This window comes from Pteropus vampyrus, unplaced genomic scaffold, assembly GCF_000151845.1.
Source record: "Pteropus vampyrus isolate Shadow unplaced genomic scaffold, Pvam_2.0 Scaffold1423, whole genome shotgun sequence".
Lineage (NCBI taxonomy): Eukaryota > Metazoa > Chordata > Mammalia > Chiroptera > Pteropodidae > Pteropus > Pteropus vampyrus.
Window position 1 is genome coordinate 231,695 of NW_011890204.1, and position 23,465 is coordinate 255,159.

The window sequence follows — 23,465 nt, forward strand, 5'->3', positions numbered from 1 at the left end:
GCATATTGCTCGTTTATGTTATAAAGTCCCTATAAAAATGTGATAAAACTGTGTTGCTACAAAAACAGGATTCTTTCGGGTTACAAAAAAAATTAAATTTTATTCATTAAAACATGAGCTCTACGATATATTCTCAAATGAAATTCGCAAAAGGTAATGCCAGCACTTCAGTGAGAACCGTATGTACCCACACACTATTCTGATTCTTTGGATGAAGCTCCCATCTCAGGTACCTGCTGTCTACAATTTCCAAAAATAGGACAAAATTTCCATTAATTTTTGATATGCTATAGTTATTCCCATTCAATGGAGAAAGTCACCACCATTTTTTCTGCATTATTTCTACTACTATCACTCTCCTCCCTTGACAAGCCGAGTCCCTTCATGTCCAGATCTGCTGTTTCAGGGTCAGCTCGTGGAGCCTGCCTTCCTATGACCGACGGTGGCCTGTCTAGAGATGGGCACCCTGAAGCTAGCAAGTATGAAGATTTAAAACATAGTTTTATGTCATTTTCTGCCTTCCCTGATTCTAATTCATACATTAATGAAATTGATATTCAGTGTCCTTGTTTTCTAGGGGACATGGATATGAATGAACCATGCTAATGAAGTAGGTCCTTTGACTGTATTGATTGCATGCCAAAGACCAGCACGAAAGACCGAAAAGCATAAATTCAGCAAACTTTTAACTTTGCGTTAAAACTCAGTCACGGAATCTTTTTAAGAATATGTAGATAACTAAATATTAAAAATACTAAGACCTGTTTGTTCTTGCGATATATGGCATTTCCTGAGTTTTAAGACAGTTTGACTTGTAATTTTTCTGCAGGCTGTAATGTCTCAGGTTAACCTCAGAAAAGTGGAGGCTTACTTATTGCTAGTATGGATTCTTGACTGTATTGTCAGTTGTGATAACTGGTTAAAGTTTTCACTACATTCATTAAATTTATATGAATTCTTGGGTGAATCCTGAGGACACCCTATTGCTTAGATTTCCACATTCGGTGTATTAGTATATTCTGTCATTACTCTGAAGGTGCAGACATTTGATGTAAAGCTTTATGACATTCACTACATTTGTAAGGTTACTTTCCAAAATGAACCGTATGATGTCCCACTTTTACTTTTTGGGTAAAAGCATTGACACACACATTAATATTCTGTGGTTTCTCAAAGATGTAAATTCTGATATCTAGTCAATTGTGAGGCCTAGTTAAAGACTCTGTCACATATATTTCCATAATTTCTCTTCACTTTGGCGTCTCTGTTCTCGCATAATACCTGAACTCTAATGGCTTTGCCATATTCACTGCAATTGTAAGGAATCACTCCAATATTTTTCAATCCTTGATCTTTGAGTAAAAACACTGCCACACATTAATTTGTCCAGTTTCCCATGAAGATATATATTCTTAGCTAGTAAAAACTGAGCTCTAATTTAATATTTTGCCATATTCATGGCATTGGCAAGTATAAATTATTTTGGTAAATCTTGAGTTTAATACCTAAAAGCCTCACTAGATCCAGTATATTTCTAAGGTCTCTCACATTTATGGAGTATCTGAGGGTAAATTACGTTGAACTCACATAGGAGGGTTTGCCACTCAATACATTTTTAATGTTTCTCTCTAGTAAGTATTCTCAGATGTCTTGCACAGTGCAAAGTGTGACTAAAGACCTTGCCACACTCATTATACTTGCAAGCTTTCTCTCCAGTATAAAATAACTGATGTCTAGTCAGGGAAGAATGTACACTAAAGACCATGGAACACTAGTTGCATTTTTATGGTTTGTGTCCTGTATGAATTCTCTGATGATATGCGAGGTGTGATTTCTGACTAAAGACCTTGCCACACTCATTACATTTGTGAGGTCTTTCACCAGTATGGATGTTTTGATGACGTGCATGGTTTGATTTTTTACTGAAAACCTTGCCACACTCATTACATTTGTAAGGTTTTTCTCCGCTATGAATCACTTGATGTCTAGTTAGGCGTGAACGCACAATAAAGGCTTTTCCACACTCATTACATGTATAAGGTTTCTCTCCAGTATGGATTCTCTGATGCTGAGAAAGGGTTAATTTTTGACTAAAAGCCTTGCCACATTCATTACATTTGTAAGGTTTTTCTCCAGTATGAATTCTCTGATGATTTGCAAGGTATGATTTGTAACGAAAAACCTTGCCACACTCATTACATATGTAAGGTTTTTCTCCAGTATGGATTAACTGATGGCTAGTGAGGGTGAAACGTGCACTAAAGACCTTGCCACACTCATTACATTTGTAAGGTTTCTCTCCAGAATGGATTAACTGATGGCTAGTGAGGGTGAAACGCGCACTGAAGACCTTGCCACATGCATTACATTTGTATGGCTTGTCTCCTGTATGAATTCTCTGATGACATGCAAGGTGTGATTTCTGACTAAAGACCTTGCCACATTTATTACATTTGTAAGGTTTCTCTCCAGTATGAATAACTTGATGTGTAGTAAGGCGTGAACGTACAGCAAAGGCTTTGCCACACTCACAACATTTGTAAGGTTTCTCCCCAGTATGAATTAACTGATGGCTAGTTAGGCTTGAACGCACACTAAACTCTTTGCCGCACTCAGTACATTTGTAGAAATTTTTCCTGCATGCTTTTAGGTCTTTTGTCAGTGTTGAAGGATGCCTAGAATAATTTCCACATATAGTAGAAACGTTAGCTTGGACACTAGAAAAGCCTTTTTTAAGTGGAAAAACAAAGGAAGTATTATTAATTGACTTTTCGGCTAGATTGCATTCATCAATTTTCCCTTCAGTTTGAAATATCCGCATATCAGCCAGAAGTGACTGAAACCTTAGTCCAACCCTGTTTTCAACAGGTTCGTTTCCGGCGGCATGCTTTCTACCATGTTGTTCTTGTCTATCGGTGCGATGTTTTTTATGAGTTATAGGTATTCTGTTGGAACTTCTTTCATCATCTTGTTGCTGACACACAAAGTCATGCATATGTTCCCGGATTTCCCTGAACAGCAGTGTTTGGAATACTCCACCTGTATTACTGGTTTTTGTTGGTTTTAATTTCTTGATCACATATGAAGGAGAGCGATCTACGAAATATAAAAAAATCAGTTACCCTATTTATTAGTTATAAAATAAATGTTTCATGTTGAAAACTAACATTACACAAAAAGTTATACTGAACACATTTATGATACTTCCTAAACATGACCTTCAACCTTCTAAAATAACAAACAGGATTCCTCAGCAATGATGTAGTGGTCACGTGCAATTCAAACTAATTTCAGGGTAGCCTAGTTTCAAACACCCTATGATAAGAACTGACTTTATGCAAAATTATGTTAGCTTTAAAGGGTATTTTTTAACTATGACTCCAAAACACATACCATGGTCAGCAACCATACCGCTATCTCACAACTGAGGAAAAATATATCTTATACATATTTTTACATACATATTGGACATTAATAATTGCTACATGATAGACAACATATATAATGGTATATAATCCAAAAGAGTATGTAAAGAATAACCTATATTCACAGGCAGTCTAAGATTGTACAACAGATATAGCATTGAGAAAATCAAAACATCAATAATACATTAAAAAAACGTTTTCTAAATATCTGTTATAAAACTATCTGTACTCACAAAGAACAGACATTTAAGAACATCAAGAAGTGATGCGTGTTAGCTATATTGCATAATACATGCTGAAAGGCTATCATCTGTATATCAAAATAAAAGTAAATAAAGAAAATATTCTAGGAACTCATGAGAAAACCAGCAGTAAATACGAGTAATCATATTACAGTAAGTTAACACTGTCAAACTCTACACAGTCCCTTTTAAGAATGAAAAAAGAACTTCCATTCTAGAAAAAGAATATAATAATGAGAACTGAAAACTACATGGAGATCACTAACTTCCAAAGTATCAGGTCAAAATACAAAATATTACAAAGAAGAATATTAGAAAGAAGCCAAAACTCACCGTTAGTATTTTATGACTGCTGTATAACAGCCAATCCATAGAGTGATTCCCTATGTATGCAAGGCCATTTACTCATCCAGTACATTGGCCCACTATATAAGTAATACAGAGTCTGTGCTTTGAAAATTGATTAAGGTAAGGGAACACATTACAATATAAAAACATCCAATACGATACAGGCAAAAAAAATCTCATAAAATAGATGGCAGAAAGTTAATATATCTTATTAAATGAAAGTAACTTCTAAGTCTTCAGTATAAAACATGCTGTTGTCCTGAGCTTTCTAAGGGCACTAAAGTGTTTTTAAAAGCCTTGTGAAAAACTGCCAATATATATTCAATTAACAAAAAGACACTCGTGAGGTTAATATACATAAACCTCATTTACATAGAAAGTGAGAGAAATAGGATTAGAACCTGGACCTACAGACTCATGTTCTGATCATGACTGCCCACCCAGGGAGTACAGATTACAAAGCCTTACAACATATACCAAGTACTTTGAAACAAATACTTCCAGGGACAAATGACAGTTAAGTTGTGTTACTGTGATAGGGATTTACAGCCATCCATCCTAAAAATAGTTTCCAAGCCATCATCTACCAAGGCTGAATCATAAAGAGGTAAAAAATCTGAATACACCTATAACTTCCAAGGAGATTAAATGACTAATCAAAATCCACTCAACAAAGAAAGCACAGAAAACTTCAATGCAAAATTCTATCCTACCTTTAAAAATAATTAACACCAATGTTCCCGAAACATCTCACAAAAAATTCAAGAGGAAGGAATCCTTCCAAACTCATCTTGGGAGGCCAGAACTATCCTAATACCAAATCAAAACAAAGACAATAAGTGGATACCACAGACTATTTTCAATGAAAACTGATGAAAAATTTATCAATAAAACAATAAGTTACACGACACACTGAAAGGATTATCCACTGTGAAGAAGAATAAGGTCCTTGGATGATTCAGTATATGAAAATCATTCAATGTAATACTGCTCAGTAAAAGAATAGAAAAAAAAAAAAACACACGATCACCTCAGTTGATGTAGCAAAAGCATTTAGGAGTTAGCATTTCATGATAAAAAGACATGATAAATGATGAATAATTAACTACCTCAAAATAAAAGGACCCACATAACAAAACTAGCATCACACTCAATAGTGAAAGACAGAAAGCCTGTTCTTTAACGTCAGAAATAACACAGGAATGCCACCTCCCAATACTTTTATAAAAATAGTACTGAGAGTTTTAACCAGAATAGGCAAAATAAATAAATAAATAAAAGTTGCAAGATATGAAATCAAAGCAAAAATCGATTTAAGTACTATACATTAACAAAGAACAATCAAATGAAAACTCTATAACAATTCCACTATAATAACATAAAATATAATTAAAATGAAATACAATAAAGTAAAATAAATAAAATAAAATACTTAAGTATAACCTGACACAAGAGAATAAAATTTGTGTACTGTCAACAAAAACCTTCCTAAAGTTCATATGGAATCTCAAGAGTCTCTGAGTAAAAAAACAAACTTGAAAAAATACAGGTCAAAGACTTACACTTCCTTATTTCAAAATCTATTATAAAGCTAAAGTAATCAAAACAATGCAGTACTAGAGAAAAGAGAGACCAGCAGAATACAGGTATCAGAAATAAACTGAGGTATAGATGGTCAAATAATATTCCACAGAGTTATTGAAACCACTCAATGAAGGAAAGGCAGGCTTTTCAACCAAAGGTGTTAAGAAAACGAAATACAAACAAGAAAAAGAATAAATTTAAAACAATTCTTTACACCATATGCAAAAACTAAATGAAAACAAATGAACATCAAAACATAAGACTGAAAGCTATAAAACCCCTAGAAGAAAACAGGATAACTTACATTGCATTCAACAATAATTGATCAGAAATGACACCAGAAGCACAGGCAACCAAAGTAAAAACAGATAAACTGAACTAAATCAAAATTACAAACTACTGTGTATCAAAAGACACATTCAATCATGTACAAAGCCAATCCATAGAACAGGAAAAAGTATTGGAAATCATATCAGATAACATTTAAATGACTACAACACTGAATTACTAACAAAAGATAAAGGCAAGAATAGCCAGATGAAGAAATGCATTGGGAAACCTGTGGAGGAAGGGCCAGAAGATTCCATGCCATTCTCCCCAGTCACTACAGATTCACTAACTGGAATATCTCAGAATGCTCTCCATTTTGGTTTTGATGAAAGTCTCATTACATAGGAGTGACTAATTAAAAAACTGGCCACTGGTGACGAAACTCAATCTCTAGCCTTTCTCCTCTCCTAAGAGGTCAGTGGATAAAGACTCTTAAGTTCTCACCTCTAAATCTATGGTTGGCTCCCTAGACAACTAGGCTTCCTGTCATGGGGATTTCTAAAAGTCACCTCACTCACAGACACAGAGTTGTGACTGAAAGAGGCTGGTTATGATTGAGACACCAATTTCTCCTTTAAGGCCCTGAAGTGGAACTGAGGACAAGAGACCATGTGTCATAACAAAAGATCACCCCATTGCTGTTATCGGGTCAGGGAATTCCAAGCCTTTGGAGCCTGAGTCAGAAAGAAAGACAAAGACCATATATATATATATATATATTTATTTATTATAAATCACAGTATCATAAACTCCTACATTCAACACAAACAACAACCACACATGTCCTGATTATTTAAATAGTGGGCAAAGGACATGAGCAGACATTTCTGTAGAGATGATGTACAAACATATGAAGAGATGATCAGTATCACTAATCATTAGGAAACGCACATGTCAGCCATGATGAGGTATCGCCTCACACCCATTATGAAGGCTACCATTAAAAAGCAGAAAATAATAAGTGTTGGACAAGATGTGAAAAAATGGTTAGTCTTATGCACCACTGCTGGGAAGGTAAAATACTGTATAGCTGCTATCGAACCCAATAGGGCAGATCCCTGAAAAGCAAACTCGGAATTATCATCAGCTATAGACTGAATGTGGATGTCCCTTAAAGTTCTGATGTTGAAATGAAAATGGTGAGCCTGTGGGAGATAACTGGGTCTCAGGGCAGATCCCTCCTGAGGAGCATCAGTGCCCTCCTGAGAGACCAGAGACCAGCCCTTTTTCTGTCCTACAAAGGGACAAGGAAAAGTTAACCACTTGCAATTGGGAAGAGGGTCCTCCTCCCAACCTGACCATTCTGGACCTGACCTCAGACTTCCAGCCCTGGAACGGGGAGAAATACTTTCCTGCTGTTAACAGACTGCCCACTTGGGTTCTCTGTTATAGATGTGAGAACGGATAGACATACCGTGTGATCCAGCAATTCCATCTCTGGGTATACATACAAGAAAATTGATAGAAGAATCTTGAAGAGATTTGCATGCAAGTGTTCACAGAAGCATTATTCACAATAGCCCAGAGGTAGAAACAACCCATATGCACACTGAGAGATGACTACACAAACAAAACGTGGTAAGTACATACAATGAGATATGATTCAGTATGCAAAATAAGACACTTACCTAGTCATCTGCACCAACAATGATAACTGGAGGACTTTATGCTAAGTGCCGCTGATCAGTCACAAATAAGACAAATGCATTATGTATTTATGGAAGTACCTAAAATAGTCAAATTACTAGAAAAAGAAAGAACAATGCTGTTTGCCAGGGGCTGAGGAAAAAGGAAAATAGGGTGAAACAAGAGATTTTAAATACTCATGGTCATCAGTTAAATCTGTACTCAAAGAACAACAATGAAATATGGTACAGATTAAATATGCAAACCACAAATGATATAAAATATTAAGTTATATGATAAGAAAAAGAGAGACATGAGGTCAGGGGAGCTCCCACTGTATGTACCTCAAGGGTAAGAGGGTGAGAACTTGGACAATATTCTCCCAGGAGAAATTCTACTCTATTTAGTACATGTGTGCACGTGGTACACATGATCACAGAGTTCCAGAGAGATGCTTACTGACACTCCTCCAACTAGAAAGAAAACTGAAAACACTCATCAGTCAGGCTGTCATAACACTTTCTATCTCGGTGTCCTGGGACATGCTGACCGCTCTACCAGGCAGCTCTAAGTGCTGCTTCTGTGCGTAGCGGTATAATATTGCAAATATGAGTCAACGTATCTCCATCAAGAATTTTCTATGATCGAGGACATTCACTCCACAGGAGAGTCCACCAAGAGTTGTCCATCCCCTAAAGGTGGATGATACCCGCAAAAGATGACGGTGAACTATCAGACCCCAGCAATGTGTAGATAACAAGCAAGGTTCTAGGCAAACCATGTAAACTACACAGAATATGAAATCTGGAAGAGTCTATATTCCCAGATGAGGTAGCGTGGTGCAGAGAGAGATGTAAAAGGATCAGGGTCAGACACTGTAGAATTGTGAAGGGACCATGTACACCACCACAGACAATACACTACAAGCCTGGGAGACTGAAATGTGCTCCCCGTGTATAACTGGGGGCCAAGAGATGCTCTCTCCAGCCACTGTCTCTAGAGATTAACTAATAACATTTATAGAAGATCCTATCCACCTCCCTGAGACATAAACGTCTGAAGTAGCAAAAGCTAGAACAGAAGAAATGGCTGTGGGATCTAATTCGGAATACAGGGGAGGAGAGTGCCCAATGCAGTCCCTGGGGCATCATATGGAGAGGACAGACATTGTGCCCCTCTTCTGATTAGGCCTTCCAATCACAGAAAAAAGTGCTGGTACCAGGATGGATCCATGACTGCAAGGCCTCAGCTCTGCTCTGTACAGACTGAGAACCAAGCATCTGATGGAACCCAGTCCAGGAGAGACCAAGGGGACAGAGACCATCTGACACAGTCCACCCTACGCTCCTCAAGTCAAGGAACCAACAATATCACAGGGGCCACAAAACAGACTGTTGTGATCGCGATAAAAACTTTACTGGTGTCTCTGTTGGAATGGCAGCACCGTGGAGGGTGAAAGGATAAATTTTATACATTAAAGGACAGAATAGTAAGTTGGGGAGAAGAAAAATTTCCTTTGACGGTTCCCCAGAAATAAAATTCTGTTTGCCCACAGAACTTTCTCACTTCGGGCAAGTTTACAAACACTATGAAGGCTACGACCTCCTCTCTTTCTTCCCGAGCTCTTACCTGTGTTCACACCTTTGATATGTTCCCACCAATCTGGTTTTTGTGCTAGTTTCAACTCGCTCTCCTGAGTCCAGGGTGCTTTCCCTTGCTCCAAAATGGAAACAATATATAGATCAGAAACAGAAATTCCTGCATATAAGAAGAAAGAAGCATGAAGACCTGTAGTTCTGTCAGAATCTCCGATCTCTGGTCAACTGAGAAATGAGAATAGTACAGATAACATAAGAATAGTTCACAAATGTGTCGACTTTTTGCCTCCTTCTGTGCACAGGAACCACTGTCATATGCAGATATGGAGCTGTGTTTCCAAAACTACTGAATCAATACACAGGGATAGAAAATGAAGTAGATATTTTAGTTTGCTACAGGACTTTATAAATACTTATTCTCTGGAAAAATTCCTTTTGTATCACAAAGTAAGCAGACCATCTAAAAAAGGGCAAGCTTAAAGTCCTAATGCCACCTTTTGAAGCCTTTTCATGTCCAAGTAAACAGTTTCTATATCAGTCAAGCAAGGCATGGGCTTCTAAAGAAGCACCCAAGGGAAAAAGAAGAGACACTGAGGGCAAACCCTGACCCTGGAGGGAAGTCATCCTCACCTAGGAAGAGCAGGTTCCGGTAGCTCTCCAACATCACCTCCCTGTACAAGGCCTGCTCAGCTGGGGACAGGCATTCCCACTCCTCCTGAGAGAATTCTATGAACACATCACTGAGGGTCAATTGTCTCTAAAGAAAAAAAAAAACACATTTCAGTAAGGAGAAATTGCGACAGTTTTTACCTTTACACAGAATGAGGAGATTATAATTTATTCAGCTGGAGTTTTCCAAAAGATTGATATCAAATATTTTTGATCAAGTTATGTGTCCATAGTGTTGGTTTATAATACTTTCCCATAAAAGTTAGATAGCCCATATTAGGGAGGGCCTCTCAATTTTGTGGACCATACATGAAATGACAATTAAAATTCACCACTGGGCTGTCTCTACTGAGGGTTAAATGTGATGTTCTATGCACTTAGTGATATTCAGTGTCTGGATGAGTGAGAGCATGAGCAGTGTATTCAGAGATGACAAAGTCTAGAGTGTGTTTTAGGAGTTTGTAGAAACATGGCGAAGTGAGAGATGTCCCCAGATCTTTCCCCTTGAAACAACAATAAGCTGAACATCTAAAACTCAAAAAAACAAAACAAACAAACAAACAAAAACGCCACTCGAACTGCACACCAGTTCATCTGAGCGTGGGATCTATGCATAAGAGCTACCACAGGTCAGAACCCTGAGTGTCGGGTGCTGAACTGGGAGAAATAAAGAAGCTGCCTTTCGCAGCCACTGCAGCTCCCTGTAGGATGAGGCAGATGAGAGAAGGTGTGGCGACCTACCTGAACAGACCTGCCTGGGAGTGCTGTGAACAGGGCCGGCAGCAGGGTCAAGTCATCAGGGCAGAAAGCAGAAAAACGGGATGGCAGAGAAACAAGAGTTGATTTTTGCCAGCTGTGGTTCTAAAACCGAGGCTGAGCCGCAGTCCTCAACCCCTAACCCGGAAGGACCCTCCCCGCCATACCTTCCAAGACAGAACACCATGAAGCCCCAGGGGAATCTGAGCAAACACTACCAAAACTATCACTAACACTGACAGGGACTGAGACTGAGAGTAGTGAGTGCGATAAAACATCTATAAGGAAAAAAAAAAAGGCATTATTGAGGCTTTATATAAAGCAGGAATCTAAGAGGCTTGGACGCCACCTACTGGAAACCAAAAGAAAAATGCCTTCTTCGCAACAGGCTAAAGAGAGACCTTTATATAATAAATCTTCCTGGAAAAACAACAGAATACACTTCCATTAATGCCCAGGCAGAGAAATAGTCCATTAAAATTATGAACAACCAAGGTGACAAGGCAGCTCATAAAAAAGAGAAAAATCTCCAGAAAATAAGCTTACATAGAAATATACAACTTAAATGACAGAAATTCAGGATGGTACTTCTGAAAAAACTCAGTGAGATCCAAAAGGAGTCATATCAACAATTTCAGGAATTGAAAAAACAACTAGATGAATAGAATGAGTTCTTTAGGAAGGAGATTGAAACCATCAAAAAGAACAGACTTCTGGAGATAAAAAACATACCGCAAGAGATGAAAAATGAAATAGCAAACTAGGGAAACAGAGTCAACCAAAAAGAGGAAAGGATCAGTGATATTGAGGACAGAAATCTAGAAATAAATCAGAATGAAGAGAGAAACTGAAGAATGAAAAATAATGAAAGAGAAATCCAAAAACTAGCTGATACCAACAGGAGAGGAAACATAAGAATAATGGGTATTATCAAAGGAGAGATAACGGAACAAGGACTAGAAAGCATTTTCAAACAAATAGTTGATAACTTCCCAAATCTAAAGAATGAGCTGGAGCTTTGAATTCAAGAAGTCAACAGAACATCCAATTATCTCAATGTAAAAAAACCTTCACCAAGACACACTGTATTGTCAAAAATGAACAAGAAAGACAAAATTCTCATAGCAGCCAGGGAGAAGAAGATGGTAACCTATATAGGAAAACCTATTAGATTAACGTCAGACATCTCAGCACAAACCTTACAAGCCAAAAAGAAGTAGCATCAAATATTAATACCATTAAATGAAAGGAACTACCAGCCTAGAATAATGTATGCAGCTAAGCTCTCTTTTAGATATGAAAGAGAAATAAAGACCTTACTACATATGCAATAATTGAGGGAATTCTCCACTATGAGGCCTGCATTACAAGAAATACTGAAAGGGGTTAGCTCACCTTAAATAAAATGACAAAAAAATGCTTAATTAGGAGTAAGGTGACAGGCAGGCTAATAGAAGCAGAGGAGTGCAATTCTTATTAAGAACAGGGCATTATAAGCTTAAACAATAATAAGAGATTTGTTACAGTAGGATAGTAATGAATGTTCAGCATACATAGGGACAAATTGAGATAACAATGACTAAAAAGGGGAGGATTCAAAGAACCAAATTTGCAAAGGGGAATTTCAATCATCGTATTTCAAAAATCACCCTAAATGTAAATGGACAGATCTCACCAATAAAAAGGCACAGAGTTGCAGAATGGATCAAAAAACAAAACCCAACCATATGCTGCCTCCAGGAGACACACCTCAGCTCCAAAGACAAATATAGACTCAAAGACAAAGGGTGGAGAATAATATTTCAAGCAAATGGCATTAAGAGAAAAGTGGGAATAGTGGTATTAATACCAGATGAAACAGACTTCAAATAAAAAAGGTAAAGAAATGTACTGAGGGACACTTCATAATGATAAAGGGAATCATGCACCAAGAAGACGTAACACTTATTAATATCTATGCTGTTAATCAGGGAGCCCCAAAATATGTAAAGAATTACTAACAGAACTAAAGGGAGAAACAGATCAAAACACTATTATAGTAGGGGACCTAAATACCCCACTCTTGGTATGGAGAGATCATCTAAACAAAATCAGTAAGGAGATAACAACTTTAAATGACACATGATACCAACTGGACATAATTGACATTTACAGAGCCTTTCATCCCAAAACAGCTGCTTATACATTCTTCTCTAGTGCACAAGGAACATTCAAAGGACTGACCACGTACTGAGATGCAAAAATAGCCTCAACAAATATAAGAGGTTTGAAATCATACCAACCATATTCTCTGATCATAATATTTTAAAACTAAAGATCAACTACAAAAAGAAAGCAGGAAGAACCATAAATATATAGAGATTAACAACAAGCTACTGAAGAATAACAGGGTCAGAGAAGAAATAAAGAGAGATCAAGAGATGCATAGAAACGAATGATGATGATAGTACAACATATCAAAACTTTTAGGACACAGCAAAAGCGGTCATAAGAGGAAAGTTCATATCATTACAGGCCTATTACAGGCCTACCTCGAAAAACAAGAACGAGAGCAGATAAACAACCTGACACTTCATCTTAAAAAACTAGAAAAGGAAGAACAATTGAAGCCTCCAGTCACCAGAAGGAAAGAAATAATCAAAATTAGAGCAGAAATAAATGAAATTGAAAACAAATAAAAAAAAAAACAATAGAAAAAAATAAATGCAACAAAGAACTGGTTCTTTGAGGTTAATAAAATTGACAAATCCCTGGCTAGACTCACTAAAGAAAAAAGATAAAGGACACAAGTAAACAAAATCAGGAATGAAAGAGGAGAAATTATGACAAACACTGCAGAAATACAAAGAATCATACAAGAATATTATGAAAAAATAAATAACACCAAATTTAATAACCTAGAAGAAATAGACCAGTACTTAGAAAAATAAATCTTCCTAGACTGAATCAAGAAGAACTGGAAAATCTAAATAAACTGATTGGCAGCATGAAACAATTATGAAAAACTTACCAAAAAGTAAAAGTCCAGGACCAGATGGCTTCACCAGTGAATTCTAGCAAACATTCAAAGAAGATTTAATACCTATACTCCTCAAACTCTTCTGAAAAAATCGAAGAGGAGGCAATACTTCCCAACTCATTTTATGAGGCCAATCTTACCTAATACCAAAACCTGGTAAAGATAACACACAAAAAGAAAACTACAGACCAATATCTCTCATGAATAAGATGCAAAAATCCTAAATAAGATATTAGCAAACCAAATACAGCAATATATTAAAAGGCTTATGCACCATGATCAAGTGGGCTTCATCCCAGAGGCACAGGGATAGTTCAATATATGCAAATCATTTAATATGGTAGACCACATAAACATATTAAAAAATAATATGATCATATCAATTGATGCAGAAAAAGCCTTCGACAAAATACAGCATCCATTTATGATCAAAACATTTCACAAAATTGGTATCTGGAAAGTAGCTTATATAATAAAGGTCAGCCAACATATACTTAATGGTGAAAAACTAAAAACCTTCCCTCTAAGATCAGGAACAAGGCAAAGCTGTCCACTATTGCCACTGTTATTCAATATAACATTGGAGGTCCTAGCAAGTGCAATCAGGCAAGAGAAAGATATAAAAGGCATCCAAATAGGAAACAAAGAAGTCAAACTGTCACTATTTGCAGAGGACACGATTCTCTATACAGAAAACCCTAAAGACTCCACAAGAACACTACTAGAAACAACAAGCAAATACAGTAAAGTTTCTGGATACAAAATCAATGTTCAAAAATCTGTAGTGTTCCTATACTCTAATAATGAAATGTCATAAAAAGAAGTGGAAAAATAATTCCTTTTGCAATTGCAACAAAAAGAATAAAATATCTAGGAATAAATTTAACGAAACATATGAAGGACCTATATAATGAATACTACAAGACCCTATTAAAAGAAATTGAAGAAGATACAAAGAAATGAAAAGATATTCCATGTTTCTGGATTGGAAGAATCAACATAATTAAAACGACCATATTACCTAAAGCATTATACAGATTTAATGCAATCCCCATCAAAATCCCATCGGCATTTTTTAAAGAAATAGAACAAAAAGTCATCAGATTTCTATGGAAGTGCAAAAGGCCCTGAATTGCCAAAGCCATTATGAGAAAAAAGAATGAGGCCAGAGGCATCACTCTGCTCGACTTCAAATTATACTACAGAGCAACAGTAATCAAAACGGCATGGTATTGGCAGAAAAATAGGCGCACGAACAAGTGGAACAGAATCCAGAGTCCAGAAGCAAACCCATATTCGTGTGGGCAAATAATTTTCGACCAAAGAGCCAAAAACAGTCAGTTGCGAAAGGAAAGTCTCTTCAATAAATGGTGCTGGGAAAACTGGAAAGCCACCTACAAAAGAATGAAACTAGACTGTTGTCTATCACCACACACCAAAATGAACTCAAAACGGATTAAGGACCTGAATATAAGACCTGAAACAATAAAACGCATAGAAGAAAACGTAGGAACTAAACTCAAGGACCTTGGACTTAAAGAGGATTTTATGAATTTGACCTCAAAAACAAACAAACAAACGAAATGAATGGAATTATATCAAACTAAAAAGCTTCTGCTCAGCAAAAGAAATCATCAACAAGGTAAAGAGACAACCATCCGAATGGGAAAATATATTTGCAAGCAACACTTCCGATAAGGCCCTAATATCCAAAATATACAATGAACTCATACAACTCATTAACAACAAAAATCAAATAATCCAGTCAAAAAATAGGCAGAGGACCTGAACAGACACTTCAACCTAGAGGACATATAAATGGCCAACAAATATTTGAAAAGATGCTCAACATCGCTACCTATTAGGGAAATGCAAATCAAAACCACAATGAGATACCATCTCACATCTGTTAGAATAGCTGTTATCAACAGGACAAGTAATAACAAATGCTGGATAGGATACAGAGAAATAGGAACCCTCATTCACTCCTGGTAGGACTGAAAATTGGTATAGCCACTATAGAAAACAGTATGGAGGTTCCTCAAAAAAACTAAGAATTGATCTACTGTATGATCCAGCAATCCCTCTACTGGGTGTTTACCTCAAAGACTTGAAAACTCATATCCGAAAAGGTATTTGCACACCGATGTTCGTAGCAGCATTGTTCACAGTGTCCAGGACATGGAAGCAACCAAAGTGTTCTGCAATAGATGATTGGCTAAAGAAGCTGTGGTACATGTATACAATGGAATATTACTCAGCCATAAGAAGAGATGGAATACTGCCATTTGTGACAACATGGATAGACATCCAGATAATCATGCTGAGCGAAATAAGCCAAATAGAAAAAGTTGAAAATCACATGATATCACTTATATGTGGGATATAAACCTAAAAGCAACAAACAGATCAAGTAAACACAGACTCATGGACGTGGCCAACAGACTAGTGGTTATCGTACTGTGGGGGGGATGGAGAGATGAGAGGTAGATGGCGTAAAAGGGGTCAAATATGTGTTCACGGAAAGAAATCTAACTATGGGTAGTGAACACACAATGATGTGTGTGTGTGTGTGTGTGTGTGTGTGTGTGTGTGTATGCCTTACTGTTGAATTGTACATCTGAAACTTACTGGATTTCATTAACTCATGTCACCAAGAAAAAAATAAATAAATAAATAAATAAATATATAAGGAAAAAATAAAATAATAAAAAGTTTACTCTTAAATATTTTCTATTTAGCATTAGTTAAATTACTTGTTTTCTCTCAAATTCTTTAGAATCAAAGAAGCATTTACATCCTTTACTCATACTTTTATAGAACTGTAAATATCTAAGAATGATGGACACCATTTGAAGTATTATGCAAATAATTAGAAACTGACTTGTTGATGAATTCTCTCAAACATGAATAAAAATATTCATAGAAGACAGCCTATTAAAATGATTAACAGAAAAATCATGTGACCAATGAGCCAATAAGTTAATTAACATCCATTCATTCTACTAGCTCATCTCATGAGAAAGAAGTTGACTAAATTGAGCATAGTAAAAAATTTTGTATTCAACTTGATTTGCTTTCTAAATAAATTTTACATTAAAAAAACAAACTGACAAAAGGCAAAGGACATAACAGTAAGTCCACTCACCAGGAAGTTATAACAATTATAAATATAGATGCATATAACATTAGAGCTCCCAAATATATGAAGTAAACGTTGACAGAAATGCAGGTAGAAATAGACACCAGCACAGTAATAGTGTGAGAATGTCACTATTTCAGTTTTGGCTGTGGCTACAATAACCAAACACAAGATCCATAAGGAAACAGAACACCTGATAACTCCATAGAACAGTGGAGTCTAACAGACATATACAGAACACTCCACCCAACACCAGCAGAAAACACATTTTTCTCAAGCACACTGAACATTTTCCATGACCAACCACATTAGCCAAAAAACAAATACAAAAAAAATGTTTACAAATTGTGATTGTAAAAACTGTCTTCTCTAAGCTCTAGGAAATGACGCTAGAAACAAATAGAAAACAGAAAAATCCACAAAAAGCGCAACATAAACAAGTCATCCTTAAACGGCCAATAGTTCAAAGACATCACGAGACTTTTTAAAAATCTGGATGAAAATAAGAGTGAAAATACAACAGACTAAAATTTACAGAATGCCGTGATTGCAGCACTAAGAGGTGCTAAGTGGTATTTACATAAAAAAGAAGAACAATCTCAAATTGGAAATCAATTTTTATACCCTCCTGAAAAAAGAATAACTATTATTTTAGTTAAAAAAAAGAAGTAAATAAGATTAGAGCACAGGTAAATAAAAAGTAACTAGAATATCATTATAAACATCAACAAGCTAAGAGTTGAGTTTTTTTTTTGAGCACATTAACAAAATTTCAAACACTGAACTATACTAAGAAAAGTGAAATTATTCAAATAACTTAAATCGGAAATGAAACAGAGAACACAGCAACTGATGTCACAAAAATTTTGTAAAAGATTTTAAAAGAGTAATATAAACAGCATTGTGAGAAAAGATTATATAATCTAAAAGACAATGGGTAAATTCCTAAAAACATACAAGAAACAATCATGAAAAAATTAAAAATGTAAATCAAATGTAAACCAAACTAGAGAGATTCAAGTACTAATCAAAAAATCCAACAAAATAAACGAACCCCAAATAGATGGCTTCACCACAAAATTCTACCAAATGCTAACAGAAAGTAATAATTCTGCTAAACATCTTCCAAAAAATTTAAGAACAAACATTCATTAATTAATTCTATGGAGTCTGCATAGTTTTGACAGCAAACACAAAAAAGGAACAAGAAAAATAAAAACTACAGACGAATATCCCTGATCAGTACTGATATTAAACAAAATACTACTAAAATACAAATTCAATAACACATTAAAACAATTATACGTCCTGACTGAATGGAATTTCTTCTTGTACGGCAAGAATGTTTAATATACAAAAATCAATCAACCCACATTAAGAGAATGAACACAAAGAAATAACACATGATCTCAACTGATGCAGAACAGGCACTTGACTAAATTCAACAACCTTTTTTAAGAAACTATTAATAGTAAACTTCCTTGACATAATAAAAGCCATATTTGAAAAGCACAAAGCTCTTGTTATACTCAATGGAGGACGTTTAAATGCTTTATCTCTAAGATGAGGAAAAAGGCAAGGATGCATACTCACAGCACTACTATTCAACAAAGTACTAGAAGTCTAACCAGAGCAATTGGACAAGAAAAAAAATAAAAGCCATCCTAACTGAAAAATAAAATTCTTTTTCCGTATAAAATGAGCTTACATATAAAAAATCATACCGATTACATACATGCAAAAAATATTCAACAGGAAATTATTTTAGTTTCAATGAACAATCTAAAAAGAAACTTAAGAAAGCAATCCAATTTATCATAGCATCAAAAAAGACGAAATACATAAGAATAAACGTAGCCAGGAAGGTACAAGACTTTTATACTGAAAACTCCCAAACAATGCTAAAAGGAATCAAAAGAGGTACAGATGAGCAGAAAGACATCCCTTACTCTTAATATTGTTCAAATGTCCATGCTACTCAAAGTGTTCTACAGATTTGATGGGATCACTATAAAAACTCCAAACGCAATTTTGGCAAAACGTGCGTGCGCGCACGCACCCACACACACTAGAATTCATACGGAATAAAGAAAATGCAACTTAGAGGAGCCAAAACACTGTGAAAATAGAGAAAAGTCAGATTTTTCATTTTTTAAGATTGAAAAACATATTACAAAGCAAGCATTATCAGGTCAGTGGGATACAGGCATTAATCTAAAACTAATGTAATAAAAGAGAATGCCCTGCAATAAACCCCTCCATATATGCCAAATGATTTCAGACGACGCCAGCACTTCACAATGGAGAAAACTCAGTCTATTCACAAAACCGTGCAAGGAAAACTGAATATCTAAATGCTAAAGAATGAAGCTGGAGGCTTATCTGCATGGAACAAAAACTTTTATGTGTCAAAGGATACAATCTACAGGGTGAAAATGCAGCTTCTAAGAAATGGATATGAGAAGATCTAAACAATCTCCAATTGTCATTATGGTTGATTTATTTTAAAATGGATGATGGAATAAAACACCTTCTGTCACCGATATCTATGAACTTTCCATTCCATTCCCAATCATGAAGATTTTGATATCAATGATTCACTCTTTTAGCTTCAAATGCATCATAAAAGCAATCAGAAACATTACCGCCTATTGTTCCCTTTTCCAGAACTGAGGTATTTATGCCTATGAATATGTGACATCTATATACATCATCTTTTATCGTAGTTGACAAAGAGGTGACAGTGTATCCAGATGTGGCCCTTGAACAATCCCCATTACCCAACCACACTGAGGCCACAGGGTCCACACCCTATCTCCAATCCAAGGGCGTCCAGCCCTGCCCAAGATGATGCCCAGTGGAGTGTCTTCACAAGTCCCATGTCACTGGATCATGGTAAAATGCAATCTAATTAGAGATGAGAGGGAATAAGGAAGGCCCAGGTTGAGTGTGAACAAATGTCAGGGAAGACAATTCAGAGACAGAGACAATCAGCAAGTCAAAGGGCATTCAGGAAGAACAGAGACAACAATCAATTGAAAATATGAATCTACCTGAGAAAGAGCCATCTCCGAATCCCTCTCCTTCCTGCTCCTCCTTTTCTGGGCTTCTTCTTCAGGCAATGAGTCCTTATAAGTCAATCTGGAAAGTTGAAAATATCTTGTTTATTAACATACCACCTTCCTGTGCCACCAGTACACACACAAGCAAAATCTCGCCATGTGGAAAACAGAGTGTCTGCTGCCCGACATAGGACACATGAAGCAACAGTGAACTAGTAAACTTCTCCTCAGAGATCAACGAGTGAGGTTCCCGTCCTTTCTTCAGCTCATGCTGCCCCGCTGGTAACACCTTCACATACGCTGCAGCAGTGTGGAACTCAGCTGACCCGACACTCCCCTTCAGGTAACAGACCTGGCCCTATCTATCCTCGTGCAGAGGAGAGTCCCCTCACCCTCAAACCAGATCTAAGCCCCTAGAAATGAAGGACCCAGAGCCTTGCTGCTCAGTGATGGATAAAGACTAAAATCACCTGAAGCATTTAAATATTATTGAGGCTGTGCTCACCCCCAATTATTTCAGTGACACTTTCTAGTCAGGAGGCACAAAAAATGTCACGGCAAAATGCCTCAGCAGGGGAGAGGTAGACGGGGTGAAGGGGGTCATATATAGGGGAGTAGGGAGAGGGTGAAATGGGTAAAGGGGTCAAATATATGGTAGCTGAAGGAAACTGGACTTTGGGTGGTAATCACACAATAGAATAGATGGATGTCACATTATAATGTATACCTGAAAATGATATAATTGTAGTAACCAATGTTACCCCAATAAACTTAATAAAAAAAATTTTTTAAAAATGAATGAGGAACAAATGGGAGCCATCTTTACTATCTTTGCAACTTTTATGTAATCCTAAAATTATTCTAAAATAAAAAGTTTATTTCAAAAAAATAAATGGGTAAATGGAGTCAAATATATGGTGATAGAAGAAAATTTAACTTTGGGTGGCGAACACAATGCAATATGATATATTGAATTCTACTCTTGAAACCTATATAATTTTATTAACCAATGTCACCCCAATAAGTTTAATTAAAAATGTAAGAAAAAAAAATGTCTCAGCAATGCAATGTGCAGCAATGGAATGTGCACCACGCAGAAGAGGCAAGACTAACACATTTCCCACCTGCTTTTTCTTCCCTAGCTATATTGAGGCATACTAGACAAATACAAATTCTTTAAGGAATACAATATGAACATTTAAAATACATATACAATGTAAAATAAATATCACAGTCAACTGAATTAACATATCCATCAATCCAGAAGGACTATTTGAACTTATCTCTCAGCAAATTTCAAGTATGTAATGCAGTGTGATTAGGTGTATTAAAAATGCAGTACTTTAGACGGCCACATCTTATTCATTTTAAAACTGAAAGTCTGTCCTATTTGACCACCATCTCCTCATTTTCTCCACTCCCAGCCTCTGGTAACCATCATTCTGGTTCTGTGAGTTTGACTTTTAGATAGCAAATACAGCAACATCAGAAAATACTTCTCTTTCACTGTCTGGATTAATTCATTTAGCATAATGTTCTCCAGTTTCAACTATGTTGTTCATTCCTCCCTCCACTTTTATGTATGAATAATATTTCATTGTGTATATAAATATATGGATCACATTTATGTTCACCATTCATCTGTCAACAGACTTTTAGGTTGATTCCACATCTTGGCTGCTGTGATTAAGTCAGTAATGTTCATGGGAGTGCAGAATATGACTTCATGTCCTTTAGGTATGTCTCCTAAACTGGACTCCTCTTTCTTTACTACTATGCATTTTCCTTCCTCCTTCTGTATATCTAATGCCATCTTTTCTTTCTCTCTTTATTGCTAGGTTGCTCATTTTGTTCCCCTCTCTTCCTGATATTTCAAGAGTTTATTTGATCCGAACTATCGACATAACCCAAGGAGGAAGATCTCAAATATTCCCGAGAATGGCAGTTTTGCAGTTTCTTTCACTCATTTGAAATTAAGAAAGGAACATAAGGTAGATTAATTACATGAAGATGAGAGAAAGAGAGGCAGGAATAGGTTATAGAACAGATGTGCTTTCTTGAAGGTGGTCAAGTCTAAACTGGCATTACTTCTGGTACATCAAAGGTGTGTTAATCTGAATGCACAAGAATAATGAAAAGGCTGCCTTCAAAACCTTTCTGTAAAGAAGTCACAGGCCTGGGGTATGACTACCCACCATGACTGCCCAGTTAGGAATTCCTGATTCATTACAGAATCCCTTGTTCCTCCACCAACCCCTCTATTTGCTAGCTGTCATCTCCCTGGAAATTCCTCTTTTCTCTGAACTTCTACAACCTCCCCCCCCCCCCCCCCCGCCCCCGCCGCCGCCGCCCGCTTCCTTTGACTCTTACTCCCATACCCTTGCAAGTCTCTCTCATTCTCCACATTGATATCTGTTCTCTTCACCCTTCTCCCCTCTACTCTCTCCGGGGACCTGTTTTCTCTGAACTCCTGGCGGGCAAAGGAGTGAGATGGAAGAAGAGGCCTGCCTCCCTGAGGCGCACCCTTCTCAGTGGGATGGAATGTGGGACGGAAGATCAGTGGATAGCACATGGCAGACCCAGGTCATACCCAGGACCGCGGGGTCAAAGGAAGGGGCGCTACGAAGGGCAGGCCTGAGGAGCAGAAGGCCCGGGCCTCAGTGGGATGCAGGACAGGGCAGGGAGGCTGTTTCAGGAGAGGGGTGGGGACTCCAAAATCCCCAGCACCAGGGAGAGGATGCGGCGTTTCCTGGGCCGGGATGGCCGACTCTGCCTCAGGGACCCCGAGGGCGAGCCCGGACCGTGAACCCACCTCACGGAACGCTGTGAAGGCGCCTGACGGGCAGAGAGGTCAGGGAAGGGTTTAACAAAGGAAAACAGGTGAAAGGCGGGTCTACGTGGACCGAAGACGGGGTTAGAGGAGGGCAGGGTGCAGCCCCGGAGCCATTTCGAATACCAAGGGAAGCGCTCCGCCTCTACGACGACACCGGAATTTAAAGAAGGAAGGGCTGGCGAAGGGGACGATGAGGCCCACGGCGACCCCAACCTCCTGTTTGAAGAAGGGGGTTGTGAAACGCAGGTTTACGCCAGAAAGACGGTAACTCACAGTCGACAGCGTGACCTCCGCTCCCTGCTCGCAGGTTCCGGTCTGTAAGAAACAGCGCAGAGGGAAGAGGCGGGCGGTGCCTGGTGAGAAGTCAGGCTGGAGCAGTGGCCCCTGGGAAGACGAGGAAAGGGACCTAGGGCCTGTCCTGGAGAGAGTCCCGGCCTGTTACTGTCCGCGAAGAACGTGTGGGGGGGGAGCGGGGGAGCGGGGCGGGCCAGGATGGAGCAGAATCAACAAAGAGACTTGTCCGTGGAGAAGACACATTGGTTTGAAGCGGGGCGTGGTGAGAGGCCAGGCATGCGCAGTGACCGCAACAAAAATGAAAAAGAAAGCGGCGTAAGGGCGTGGCGTGGGCGGGACTTGAGCGTTCTCGGGCTTTCAAGATTTTTTTCTGAGTGGCTGTAGCGCATGTTGGAGCTGTCTGTACCTTTTCAGTTACTATGTCTAACGGTTTGAGGATAAAATATTAAAGTTATGTGAGCCACTTCTGTTGGAAACTAAGAAGTTTTCTGCTTAATAAGTTGAAACTGGTTTAAGGCAAAAGCTATTTTTGTGAGC

General features: G+C 37.6%; 1 protein-coding gene across 1 annotated transcript; it reads right to left on the reverse strand.

Moving 5' to 3' along the window:
- Positions 1–73: 73 nt before the first annotated feature.
- On the reverse strand, positions 74–23,254 carry LOC105310208 (zinc finger protein OZF-like). Its single transcript, XM_023526620.1, has 5 exons — positions 22,908–23,254; positions 19,793–19,880; positions 9,784–9,910; positions 9,185–9,343; positions 74–3,096 (listed from the first exon to the last, which is right to left on the reverse strand). The coding sequence occupies exons 2-5, from the start codon at positions 19,805–19,807 to the stop codon at positions 1,784–1,786; spliced, it is 1,614 nt and encodes a 537-aa protein (XP_023382388.1). The 5' UTR covers positions 19,808–19,880; positions 22,908–23,254; the 3' UTR covers positions 74–1,783.
- Positions 23,255–23,465: the final 211 nt, after the last annotated feature.

Coding starts and splice junctions, on each gene's coding strand:
- LOC105310208 (XM_023526620.1), bottom strand. Junction 9,344..9,783: donor CCGGAACCTGCTCTTCCTAG/GTGAGGATGACT, acceptor ACAGAACTACAG/GTCTTCATGCTTCTTTCTTC. Junction 3,097..9,184: donor TATCAAAGGTGTGAACACAG/GTAAGAGCTCGG, acceptor TATATTTCGTAG/ATCGCTCTCCTTCATATGTG.